This window comes from Phlebotomus papatasi, chromosome 2, assembly GCF_024763615.1.
Source record: "Phlebotomus papatasi isolate M1 chromosome 2, Ppap_2.1, whole genome shotgun sequence".
Lineage (NCBI taxonomy): Eukaryota > Metazoa > Arthropoda > Insecta > Diptera > Psychodidae > Phlebotomus > Phlebotomus papatasi.
In genome coordinates, this window is record NC_077223.1 from 81,163,174 (window position 1) to 81,177,752 (window position 14,579).

The 14,579-nt window shown below is 32.5% G+C and overlaps 1 protein-coding gene across 4 annotated transcripts in view; it reads left to right on the top strand.

Annotated features, from left to right (window-relative positions):
* The window catches only part of LOC129804631 (uncharacterized), a 52,325-nt gene that overhangs the window by 24,983 nt on the left and 12,763 nt on the right, over positions 1-14,579 (top strand). For all 4 annotated transcript variants that reach the window (XM_055852125.1, XM_055852126.1, XM_055852127.1 and 1 more), the window contains exon 3: positions 12,444-12,667. In XM_055852125.1, coding sequence (XP_055708100.1) covers positions 12,444-12,667 — 224 coding nt within the window. The remainder of the gene's footprint in view (positions 1-12,443; positions 12,668-14,579) is intronic.

Below are 14,579 nucleotides of genomic sequence, written 5' to 3' on the forward strand. Positions count from 1 at the left end.
TCTACTCACTAGGCAAATTATTGCAATAATAACATTTCAAAGTGACATTAAAATAAAGCTGCAATATTGAAGTGAATATTGAAACCAATATTTCAATGTTTTCCTACGCACTGTACAAATTGACTTAAATATTAAAACTTCAATATTACAACTCATTAAAATACCATTCTAGTCAGAGATTTAGTTCCTTTCAAACATCGAAAACATCTCTTGGAATTAGAAAGTTTATGAACAGGAAGACATCCTCAGAATATCATCGTAGACAGCACCAGAAATTCTGCTGTATATCCTGCTCAATTCTTCTCAAAAACCTATCTTTTCAGGGCTTTTTTCTTACTTCCTCCATCAGGAAATTTCAGATCTTTTGGGATTTTGTTGTATCTTTTGTCAAGTACGCCCGGAGTACTCATGTTGGTCAGAAGATTTCTCCTGATTTCTCCAGAAAATCACAGATCTTCTGACATTTTCTTCTGTATTTTGTCAAGAACATTCAAAATACTGAAGTTGATCAGAAGACTTCTCCTGGACTCTTCAGGAAATCACAGATCTTTTGGGATTTTCTTTTGTATTTTGTCAAGAACACCCAAAATACCCAAGCTGGTCAGAAGATTTCTCCTGGTTTTTCCAGAAAATCACAGATCTTCTGATATTTTCTTCTGTATTTTGTCAAGAAAATTCAAAATACTGAAGTTGATCAGAAGACTTCTCCTGGTCTCTTCAGGAAATCACAGATCTTCTGATTGTGAGATTTTCTTTTATATTTTGTCAAGAACATCCAAAATACCCAAGTTGGTCAGAAGACTTCTCTTGGTTTCTCCAGGAAATCACAGATTTTCTGGGATTTTGTTGTACCTGTCGTCAAGTACAACCGAAATTTTGGGCGTTCTTGACAAAATGCAGAAGAAAATCCCGGAAGATCTGTGATTTCCTGGGAGAACCAAGTGAAATCCTCTTGCCAACTTGGGTATTTTGGGTGTGTTTGACAAAATACAAAAGAAAATCCCAGAAAATATGTGATTTCCTGGAGGAACCAGGAGAAATCTTCTCACCAACTTGGTTATTTTGCGTGTTCTTGATAAAATACAGAAGAAAATCCCAGAAGATCTGTCATTTCCTGGAGGAACCAGGAGAAATCTCCTGACCAACTTCGGTATTTTGGGTGTATTCGACCAAGTGCACAAGAAAATTCCAGAGGAACTGTGATTTCCTGGAGGTAGCAGGTAAGAAATGCTAACCAAGCTGGGTTCTTGTGAAGATTTGACAAAATGTACAGCGAAATTCCAAGAATCTGGGATTTACCGGAGGAAGCAGGAAGAGGTCCTGACTTGGAATCTTAGATGTGTTTTCATTCATGAACAAGGAAATCCCAACAGTTATGTGATGTTCTGAACGAAGAAGATTCCTTATCATTAAAAAATATTGAACGAAATATCAAATCAATTTTATATTTAGAATTTCTTTAAATGTTATTTCAATGTGACTTTGAAAATTTTTATTGACATTATTGGGCCTAGTATGTAGCCTTTCAAAATAATGAAATAAAATATTGAAAAAAATGCTCCATATTGAAACAAATATTTCAATAATTGCTTACACACTTGACAATTGTCTTCAATATTGAAACTTTTATGTCAATAAATCTTTGCAATGTGGATCTTTGCCTTGTCAATATTGGATATTGAAAAGAAATATTGCAATAAATATTATCTAATGTATACCCAAGAAACAATTTTTTCTTAATATAGTGTTGTAGAATTCTTTAAGTAAGGCACTATAGAACCAAAAATCTTATTATTTGCTTATAACGCTCTTGGTCCCATCATTGAGATTACTATAAGTAAAGTGGCGCACTCTTAAGGATCTTAAGAGCTCCTATAGGAATTCCTACGGAAAATTCTGACTTTAAGTCTTTTAAAAGTGCACTAAAAGACTTGTTTAATACTTGGTTCTATAAGGCAGCCATTTTGCTTCTTGGGTAGCCAGCTTAAGAGCAAAACCAAGGATCTTGATCAGGAGACTTGACTCCGCCAAACCTACCAAACGTACCATGTGAGATCCGTGTGCCAAAAATCGTGTTGCAAATATAACTTTGTTATACAAACTTAAGAGTAACTTTTTTTGGATTAAGTTTGGTTAGAATCATAGAATTACTCCACACATAACCTCAAATAAACTCTTAAATTCACTTTGACTTTAATAAATTACGTCATTTTTTTTTTAATATATAAATAGACATGAAGGATATCTCAAAGTAATCTTACTTGACATTGTGCACACATAACTAAATTTTCTAAATATGATAACATTATCTTCTTTTTGACTGAGGAATTTTTACAACGTCTTGAATTTATCATAGAAAAATTTCTTCCACAAATAGAGAGTCAGAAAAATTTGCAGTCTAAACACAATAAAAACGTAAAATATCTTCTAAAATCTTAAACTAATCTCCAGAATGAATGGAGTTGTTTGTCTTCTCTAAACAAATTGCAAAAATGACTTTGAACTCAACAATTAAAATCTGAAAATAAACTGCAATGATATTAATCACTTAAACTGCTAAATATCAAAAACTAATGAGAGATAAAACAAGGGCAAATCTTTGTATTTAAATCAAATTAATTTTTAATTAGTTCTGGGTGTATATCTCACAAATTATTTCATGCCTTAGCTCTTCCTCAATAAATTCTTTGAGAAGAAAAGAATTCCATAAGAAAAAAATAACAGTGTTGAAGAAAATGTGACCTTCGCATATTTCTTGACTTTCCGTCTTCTTTTGATGATTCTATGAGTCAGGGAGCCAGCAATATTTGTGGCAAATGCACAAAATTTGGAGAAATGAATTCAATGGCTGTGGCAAATGTGCAGCAGAGCTTCTATCAATTGGATTTCATCCAAAATTTAATTAATAATGTGCACTGGTACAGTGAATATTCAGTGAAACACGCAATTTTGCAGTACAATTCAATTTCCCATTTCAATAAAGTTAATACAACTCATACTTCATTTTTGTCCATGGACTATGAATATCGCAAAATTTCGGGGAGGGATTTATGAACAAATTTCCTCTCAGTAATAAATTAATTGTGATTTGTTCTTCCAATCGAATATTGAAGTGATTTTGGGGATATTTATTCTATGGGTTTTATTGATGGTGGAAAATACAAATAAAAAACAATTAAATGTCAAATGATTGTGGAAATTACCATTTTTTATCCGGGGATTCTATGTAATCAAAAGGTTCAATAAACCTCTGGTTTAAACATTAAATCAATTGAAAATTCATCACAAGAGTTCAGTTAAAAATAACACACAAATTATGACGGGAAAATACTCACATTTTATGTTTATTGTAAATTATTTTCTGTGTACAAATGTGCTTTCTCTTGAGATCTGTGGAAATGGAAAAAGATTATCTCAAAGATTGAAAATTTAGGAAAACCACCAAATTCTAGCTCTGAAGAAGTTGTGCTTCACATTTTGCTCTTGGTTTATTCGAGCGTTATTGCTTTTCTTAAGACACCAATGAGGGTTTAACAACGAAATAAGGAAAATAAGTACTTATGTAGCTATCGTAGCTATTTATACTGAGCGCTCACAACCAAAGTTTTCCCAAGAGAAAGGGCATTCGGAGATCGGTTTCGAAAGTCAAAGAAAATACATTTATAGGGGAATGTAGGCATGGTTCGTACACAGTCAACCTTCGGACGTTGTGAATTTCCTATTTGTTTGTAAAGAGCCACACGGTAAAAAATTTCGTCACATATTTGTTCCAAAAATTAGCTCGTTCACGTGAAACCAAATTTTTGGCACAATCTTGTTCCTTATACGAGACTTAAGAAGATACTCAACATTAGTAGGGGAGACCGGGGTACCTATAGCCAGGGGTAAAAGTAGACAGTGGATTTTTCTCGTTTTTCTTAAAATGTACATCGAGCAAAGTATTTTTTAATGAAAGTAGGAACACATCTCCATATTCCCAGAAATATTTATAACTCTGATCCTGTTATCCTACAATTTAGAAGCATTTTTATAAAATGGGTGTAAAATTGTAGTTTTGATGTTACAGTTTTTGGACCAGCATTTGGTTTTCTGAGTTTCTAGTCAAGATTTCATAGTTTTACCTCGTTTCTGGTTTAATAAACCTAATTAAAAAATATTTTTCACTTGGATAATTATTATCCACTTTTTTATATAAGATGATAAGCACTGAAACAGCCCTCGGGGCAGTTGTAGTCACTCTTCCGTGGCGGGCTAAAACTATCAATGATTTTTCACTAATCCCACAGAGAATAAAAAGAGGTAATTTGGTGGTCCAAAGGAGACAACTCCTAGTGGAAATGCACCAAAATGTTGGATAGCCTTGGCGCCTAGCCCCTTTTTGACCAAAGGAGACTATTAATAGTCAACAAATTGGTTAGCGCCTGAATCAACCCACAGATTGTCAAATGTTTACCTGTTTTGCCAATTAAGTGGTTAGTCTTGACATCAAGCACCTTTTTGGACCAATGGAGACCATCATGGTCAACAAATTGGTTAATACCCACATTAAGCAACTTTTTGTAAAAAGTATACCAATTTTCTCTCCTTTTGCCACCTTTTTCATTAAAAGCTTCTTTTTTGTTTCTGTTATATATATTTTTTTTTTATTTCAAATGATATATGTTGCAGAATTATTGACATAAGTTTTTTTTTTAACAAAGTTAGTTTTACAAAGTTCTTCCACCCTAATACAAGTTTCAAGACTTTGTTTATTGTAAATTCGCACACTGGCCTGTCAATTTTCGTAATTAATTTCTTGCACACAACATAGATTTTGGGAATTATTTTCCAAAAAATATGATACTTCATAATATGTGCCGTTTTAGAATATATTGTCATTTGATGAAACTTTGTCATTTAAAAAGTAAAGCGTGCGTAACATTCGACTGCGATTCCAATAAGTTGTCATACATATTTTCAAATACACCGGGCATTTCAAAGAATATTTTTTAGATTAAATTTCATAGGCAACATATGCAAAATATTTTCATTATTAATCACATATTCATATATATCTTCATAAATTCCCATTTTTTTCAAAAGAGAGATAAGATCATATTCAGACTCTTGTCCTAATAATGGATTTTTCAACATATTGGTGATCACGTTAAAATTCTGCTTTTTATCCTCAGAAATATCATTTGAAAAGTGATCACACAGCACATTTCCAAAAACGAACAAATATCTTTAATTCACATCTTCTCTTGTGAAATTATCTCTCGAATGAAGTGTACATAAAAGCTGGGAAACTTTGGTTTTGAATTCACTTACAGTAGAATTAATTTCAAGATCACATATTCTATCACTTACGTCAATGTTGTGAACATAACCAACTTCTAATTCCTTGTTTTGTTGTAGCGTAGGTTCTTCTACTATTTCAAAACGTTTATTAACAATATGTTTCTGAAGATGTTTTTGAAAAGCTTTTGCACTTTGGAAAGTTTACTTACAGTTGTTTTGGCCATAGAGAAACGATGTTTGAGAATGCTGATTTTTGAGATGATGATTGTAGTCCTGAGCGGTGCCAAATGGCAAGGAACCTTTACACTCTCCGTAGTACAGAACCGCAGAAAATTATCACAACGCAATGAAATGCGATCATCATTGTTAGTTGAAATTCCATAGAAAAAATTCTGCACTAGATACCACACTGTTTCACATTCGAGAGCGTATTTTCCAGCATGAAGGACATGAAAAGCCTTAAAGCATAAATCTACAGCATCCAATAATATGCTCATGTTAAAGAACAGATCTTTATGGCAGTACACTCTCTTGCTTCACTGAACATCCTAGAGAAATCAGAATAAATCTAAAAAAAAATAGTCTGTGAAGTCCTAAAATCATATCCTTGATAAAAAATAAAATACTTACCAAAAGATTGCCCTCCTTGTGTGCAAATAGTGGCCATTGCTCTATAATATCATTTGAGTCACTCTTTAAAAGATCCTCCTTCCTCAAAGGGAAACACTTTATCCAGAGCGTTAAAGATTCATTTGAAATCTCTGTCTCCGGGGTCATTGTCATCAACTGTTCTTTCAGGTTGCTCAAATTGATTTCCGGATCAGCAACCATTTCAACTACCTCAATATGAGTCTCCTTTCGAATCTTTCGCTTCGAAGGACGTTGACGGTTGTGATTGCGAGAAAACAAGAGCCCCGCGTAATATTTGTGAGCCGCATTTTTGGGAGAGAAGTATTTAACCTAAAACAAACATAAAATAAAACCACCGTCAAAGAAAATTAAAAAGTTTCAAACCTTTTCTTTTGTCGGGAACATCTCTGAAATTTCCTCAGAAATTTGAGCCATCATCTTGCATGTAATTTGGATATTATGTGCATCGAAGTAGTCCAGAATCCTATCAACCAATTCATCTCTCCAATATTTATCAAACTTTCCATGCCGAGAATAATATTTTTTGATATTGTCGCTTCCTGGCATAGACATTAGAATGTCCTCCAGATGGATTGAAAACCATGTTGTTTTCGATTAACCTTGTACTTGTGCTGGATTGGATGCATTCTGACAATGTACAAGGCACTCCCTCATACACCCTTCCGGATTTAGAGAATCCGGAAGGGCTGCCTTCCACTTCCTCCAATGTGATTTAAAAATCACTCTCGTTGCGTCAGAGGGTAAGAATGCCTCTATATCCATCAAATCGGCATTCTTTAGGATGTCTACAGTGACTTTTTTCGCTTTAATTAGAAAAAAATAAAAATTTTCAATAGGGCTCCTGCGAATTTGAGGTTATATTTAACATATTACCTAATAAGCCTTCGTAGAGTTCTTCTACTCCAAAATCTCTGCATAATTCCCGAAGTTCAGCATCCTCCACTTCTTCCTCACCAGAAACACTCATTTTTCCACTTCAACTTAAATGCACAAACGTTTATTCACAAGCTCCACGTTTCTTTCGCTCACGCTCACGCCATAAAAATGAAACTATTTGTCAATTGGCAGAAAGAGACAGAGATATTTTTCTTTGACAAAAAGGAGACAAAATCGCACACCAATGGTCAACAAGTTGATTAACTGTAAATTGAACTACCCAAGACGACCAATTTTTGTCTCCATTTGACAATTTCCGACCTCCGTTTGTCTCTTTTTGACAATTTGTTGTTTCCTTTTGTCTCCAGTCGACAAAAAGGAGACAGTATCGCACACCAATGGTAATCAAATTGGTTGACTATAAATTGAACTCCGTGGGTTAACCAACTTTTGTCTCTTTTTGACAATTTTCAACCTCTTTTTATTCTCTGTGCATGTATAATTGTTAGATGAAAAAGTACTATTGATATTCCAAGCAATATTGCCATTTGTATGAGGAACTTGAGAAATAGATTTTTTCAGAATATTTGCATTAATTTTGCCTCAATTACAAAAATGTCATAAAAAAGTTGGCTAAAGCCCTTTTCTTTAGGTTTAAGTAACATATTTAGCATCAGTGGGCTTCAGTGTATCAAGTGAAACAATATTTGGTATCTCCAGTTTAAAATTTCATCTGGGAAACTAGTGGCAATTAGTACCCCAAAAGTGGCTATTTCTACCCAGGCCGGGGCAAGTGTAGCCAATGTGCCATACTTTTTTCATTATCCTCTCAAGAAAAAGCCAAGGATTTTAGAGCTTTGAACTACACTGTTTCATATAGCCAATATCCTAATGCTACTTATGAAACATAAAAATATTAAACAAAACTTATCATTTTTTCACAAGTCACTCGCGAAAAAAAAGCTTCATTTGCTGGCTAATTCTACCCCTGTCTCCCCTAACGAATTTGTTCCGAAAATTAGCTCGTCCATGAACACCGAAAATTTTTGGAACAAATTTGTATCTTCTAGGAGAAACAAAAAGCCACCCAATATTAGTAACTAATTTGTTCCGAAAGCCACCATCGAAGCGAGAAGGAAGCCAAATTTGTAGAATTTTTCGAGCCATAATTCAATTCAATTCAATTCAATATATTTCTCCTCAAATAATGCCTGGTTGCGGCTGCCGCCGACTTATTACGATAATATTTATGGTTTCACTTTTTTTTAATTCGAGATTCCCGAGATTCCCTTCCCCTCGTGCTGCCAGCACTTGCATTTGGTTTTGTAATGCACGCGTCTGTATAAAACACTGTTAAGATATGACTTGTATTTGATGTTCCTTATGCACTTCCCCGTGAGGCTCGTGGCTCTCGCTTGGGAATTCAAAAACATTTCCAGACTGGGTTTCTCTAATATTTTTGCTTTCTTTATCATCTCTGCCTCAAATTTAGTGTTGACACATTTTTTTCCTTACATTATTATATTTCCTTTTTTTTGTTTTTCCCTGCAACGCAATTGCAAGAGGATTGTATCCTATATTTCGTGGTTTTTCAATTAACTTAAACTTAAACTTTCGCCACCGAAATCCATCTCGACTGAAGTATAGGCCTTAACTGTTAAACGAAGCGGATGAAATCTTTTAAATGACCCAAATTTGTTTTCGACAATGGGAACAAAATGTCTATAATCGGGTCCAACTATTAGGAACACTAGAGGAGACTGGGGCAAAATTTATCATAACGAAAATTTCAATACTCACTATATTTTCTAAAATAAAAGAGACTGAGGCTTGAAATTTTTATTATAGATAGCCTTCATGAAAACCTTCTTAAACTTACAAAGTTTCAAGGAATTCGAGGAAGGATTATGTAAAATAAAAAATAATGAAATTTTGAGCCTTATTTTTGGAATATTTGGCTTACAGAAAATATCAATACTGATTAGCTCAATTGAAGCACATTTCTCGTTAAGATAGTGAAAAATTATCTTCGACAAAGTTCTAGGGGAATAAATTTCCTATAAAAATATGTCTATTTGATATTTTTAACGTTTGCGATCATAAAATGATTCGAAAATTACATTTCTTTCGAGATAGAGGAAAATAGTCTTCTTCAATGTTGTAGAGCAGTAAATTTCATATAAGAATATTCTCATTATAAAACGTTTAAGTTTTCTCAGAGCTCGTGAATGAATTAAATATGCGTTTTGACAAGTTTTGCCCCAGTCTCCCCTAATGTCTTTTCTGTTTGGCTAACTCGCATTATTATTAAACTGCTAGTACTACTAGTACCACTAGCACTTAATAGTAACTGTTAGAAGCTTTTTACTTTTGCATTTTACAAATTTTCAAACCGTTCGTTGTGAGAAAATTTAACTTCGGGAGCACACGCAAATGTCAAGAAACCGATTTTGACAACTGGTTATTGATTTGCAGCACTACAATAGCTGTGATCTTGAAATAATCAGAGTCAAAAAGATGCTAGACTATCACAAGATACTTGAAGTAGTCCAAAACATTTTCTCATGCTTTTTGGGGGAGGAATCTGGCCTCTCAAGACTTCACTTTTGGCGCCAACAAGTGTGTTTTCTGCACACTTCACTTTCATCCCATTAATCTTCCAATAGACTTTTTGGCCACAGCCATAAATCTCGCTGTTGAACTCCGAACAATGTGTTTTAGAATCAATCCCCATGCCCCAAACACTTGATCTCTATGTTCTTCCCCAACACAGGAAACTTTCCCATAGCAGCTACATTCAATTTTGAGACATTGAGCAAAAATTATGGTCAAGACCCAAATAATTCTTGCCTTATCAGTTATAAGTTGTTTTTTTTTTCAAGAGGAATTACCACTCATTTCCATAAAAATATCCTCAATAGCTAAAAATAATTTCGCGGAAGACTATTTTTATGCATGAATCAGAATTAATGGAAGTTGAACGTAATTTTAATGTTGAATCAAACACGTAAATTTTATTGGACTTTTATTGCTACTTCTGTAGAGTGTTATGTCCTCTTCAATTAAGAAGATATACTAATATCAAAATGGATTAGTACAGAAATAGATTATTCTGCAATATCTTGTAACGCTTTGTAAAGAGATTATAAATAAGTTCGTAGAAACAACAAACATTTGGTCTCTCTGTCAAATGATTTAATACCACAAAAGCAAATATTTTGTTGATTTATTGTTTGTGGATTTAAACGAGGAAGGAATGAAATAATTTATCATTCTAACAAATGATTAGGTATTATAACAAATCATTGGTTTAAATCTAATTTAAATTGGATTAAATCTGACTTGTTATTTAAAATACAAAAATAGTAGGGGAGGGTGGGGCGGTTTCACTGAATTAAACTAAACTTCTTTTGAAGACTTACTTAAAAACTCCAATTTACTCTCTCTATTTGGCTGTTTTATGTGGAATTTCATTTAAAATTAAGAGATAATTGACTGCAATCAGTCTTAGAAAAGAATCAAAGGTTCCCTAAGAACTAATGATTCCAAATAACCAGGTTTTTGGGATAAGCGGTTAACTGGTTTTGGATGGCTCTGAAACCGGTTAACCGATTTTAAACCGGTTTCAAATTTAGGATCACAATATGGAAATTTGAGCAATTCTTCAGAACTTGAACTTTAATGTAATATTTAACACATAAATATATTCTTTTTCTCAGTTAGTTTAGAACTTATTTATTTAATTGCTCTATTTTGTATTTAAAATAGTTCAGGAAATTTCAGAATGCAGGAAAATTACTGAGAGTTTTTCCAATAATATTGTACCATATTCGTTATAAAGTTTTTTATGTAAAATCTTATAAAAGTATTGTCAAAATTATTCTTTTTTCAACAAAAAAAAAACAGATTTTTCGATCGGGATTGGTTTCTAAAGACTATTTCTTAGATCATTCTCTACAGAAAACACACCGATGCATAATTCTTGGAATTATATATCATAAGAATCATGATTATAATTTACAAAAATTCACAAATAATTTGATAGAAAAAAATCCATAGACATTAAAAAAAAAGAAATACTATAAAAGGTAAACTTTTTTTGTTTTTTACTCCATTGGTTGAGATCCTAATAAATACCAGAATATGACAAAAATTTTACAAGCATCTTGTGTAACAATCTTGGTGAATTTGGGTCTAATAAGATGTGTAGTTAAAATAAAATATAGCAAGATTCAATAAGAAACTCTATGAAGACAGGGAGAGGTAATCATCTTGTTACTTGTTAACTTGTTACTTGTTACTTGTTACTTGGTAATCATCTTGTTATGATTACCTCTTGTTACTTTTCCACATAAAACAATATTTTACAAGATTGTACTAAATCGTTTACAATTTTTTTCTCAGTATACAATTGATTTTATATATACATTTTACAATAAAAGTCTTGTAAATATTTAACTAAGGTTTAAAAGGTAATATATTTTCTAGTGAAGAAGTCCTGAAATAATTTCCGATAACCTTTAAGCAAATAATTCTTTTCAAGGGAAGAAACGTACAAGAAACCCATTACTACCATCCTTCATATATTATTAACATACTGCCATACTACAGATTAGACTTAGAATCATATTGCACTTCAAGTTCCCTCCTAAAGTCAAGGAAATATTTTGCAGTATATCTTGATTTTCAAGACATACACTAAAGCTTAAGACAAATTTTTAAATTTTTGGAAGGATACGGTTTTAAACCGGTTTCATCTCTAAAAACTGGTTTTAAAACCGTCTCCAAAATAGGGCGGTTAATCGGTTTTTCGAAACCGGTTAACTCTTTCGTCTCTTTTGGGACTGTAGTACCCAAAGAAGCATATGCATATTCTATGAAAAACAATGTTTTTTAATTATTCAGAACTGATAAAAATCCGATTCTTGTGAATGATTACAAACTATAAGAATGTCCGAATGTAAGATATTTTTTGTAGGACCTCAATTAATTCCTGAGCTTAGATATTTTTGATTAAAAATTGTGAAATTGGCTTGCAGCATATGCTGCGGTCCGGAAAGAGTTAAGTCTTTCCGGACCGCAGCATATGCTGCAAGCCAGTTTCACAATTTTTTAATCAAAAATATCTAAGTTCAGGAATTAATTGAGGTCCTACAAAAAATATCTTACATTTGGACATCCTTTTGTAATCATCCACAAGAATCGGATTTTTATCAGTTCTGAATAATTAAAAAACATTGTTTTTCATAGAATATGCATATGCTTCTTCACTGAGAAAAAAAAGGGGGTGCGATTAACATTTTTTCCTCATAACATTAACACTTTTTAGGTGTAAAAATATATCAACATTTTTTAATGTTAATTTTACACCTTTTTAAGGGTAAAATGGGTAAAATTAACATGAAAAAAAGATAACTTTAACCCCTAATACACCTAAAAAGGGTATTATTTACACCGATTTCGGATCAATACTGCAGGGTAAAATTAACATTTCCGGAATGTTATTTTAACTTTTTCGGATTTCTCTCAGTGTTTGGGTACTACAGTCCCAAAAGAGACGAAAGAGTTAACCGTTCTTGGAATCACTAGTAAGAACACGCAATCTTATCATTGATTTTGTCTTTTGTATCAAATAGCACGAAAATCCGACACACCATCAAGAAGCATTCCTCGAAGATTTTGATAATTCCGTGGATGATTTCTCCGATGAATATGGCTTCGAAGATGACGATGAGGATGACACGGAAATCTCAAGGGAAGGCAGTGGTATCTTCAAAATGTTCCCATTCTCAGATGACATAACGTTCCCCCCAGTAGATGAGTACGACGATGAGAGTATCTACGATGAAATAAGAAAGAGGTAAGAAAACTTCCTTCTTTCCTTATATTCACCAAAGTTTTCTCATCAGCACTGGACATTTTTTCCCTCTTTCGCTTTTTTTCCTGCACCATCCAATCTTTTCCCAGAAAAGTTACGAAAAATGCATTTACTTGGTTGCATAAAAAAAATCTGAATTTTATTGTCTGTCTTCTTGTGATATTTCATAATTTCTCACAGAACAAATTACTTAATACTTTGTCGTGAGTGAATCATCTTTGGATTTTTATCACCAACCCAGCTTTGCAATGTAACAATTTCTCTTTGTCACTTTTTGCTATTTTCTTTTTAAAAAAAAATGTCTCATATTTAATTAGTGATGCTGCTTGAGCTCAAAATTGTATTGATAATAAAATAGAACGCAAGATTTTCAAGTTGTTCATTCTGCAAAACAGATATAAATTTATGTAAACGCTACTTTCTTGTGAGATAACAATTGATTTATGGAGCGAATTGCAGTTGTTTAAACTTTAAAGTCTTAATTGAAAAGATAAATGCCAGAATGCGTTTTAAACTGCTTTGGTTACAATGTAATACATATAAGAAATAAAATAGCTCGAAAATCTTTTAAATATTTAAAATTTTCAAATACACAGAAAACATATTTTTTTAAAAATATTCGTAAATGTTTGTGAATTCCTATGGGGGAGTTACAAAATGCTCGTGAATCGTATAACCCACAAACAAGTTAGTAAAAGTTTGTACTTTTTTCACAAACATTGTTCGTAACATTATCATTTGACGGACATTTTTTGTACCTTTACAAACATTTGTTCGTATATGTTCGTAAACACACTAAAAATCTTCGTAAAAGTTTGTCATTTGTTCGTAAATGATCGTAAAATGTTCGACAGGAAACAAACATTTACGAACAAATGGCAAAATTTTACGAACATTTTTTGTGTGTTTACGAACATTTACGAACAAATGTTTGTAAAAGTACAAAAAAATGCTCGTCAAGTGGTCATATTACGAATAATGTTTGTGAATTACGAACTTTCACGAACTTGTTTGTAAGCTATACGATTCACGAGCATTTTGTAACTCCCCCATAGGAATTCACAAACATTTATGAACATTTTTACAAAATATTTTTTCTGTGTACTTTAGAAGAGAAAAAGCCTTCAATTGGCAGATGAGAAAATGACTGGCTAATGGTATTCTAGCAGAAGGCGGCCATCCTGGAAATGATCTTTTACCACTGTCTGAAACTATTTTCTTCATGAAATGCTTTCTGTTTTAGTTCTTTGTACTTTAAATATAATTTTCTTCTTATTTTAATTATTTTGCAAGAAGGTAGTATTTGACATTCTAATGTATCCTCCATGTTTGATATTTTTTAGCCACGCCCTCTTTGCAATTAATAAATACATAAAGTTTAATACAATATATAATATAATATTTATCAATATACTATTATAAAGTTGACCATTAAGTTTTCAGAATAAGTCGTTTTCATAATTGAAATCTGGTTGAAATTCAGGAAATCATCATATGAGATTAAATAAGCCACGCCCTCTTTAAAAATCTCATTACTTCAAAAGAGTACTTAACCAAGATTTCTTTTTAAAACTTCTATCTTCATATTCTCAACAATCTTTCAAGCTTGCGATTTAGAATTAAAAAAATACAAAGACGTGGGCTTGAGATAGTCATCGTCGTCGTTGTTTTGCAGTAGACGTGCCATCTAAGGCTTACCTTTTGTCTTGCACATTCTTAAAATGTATTGGGAATGTCGGGCAAAGAGTAATTTCATGAAAAAATTATTTTAGAATCTCAAGATTTTGAATAGAACGTGGCCCATTATATAATGCTGACTTCAGACTGGAGGTTTAGCGCAGTTCCTGAAGGTCTTAAAAATCTTAATAACAAGTAATTTTATTGATTTTTCAAA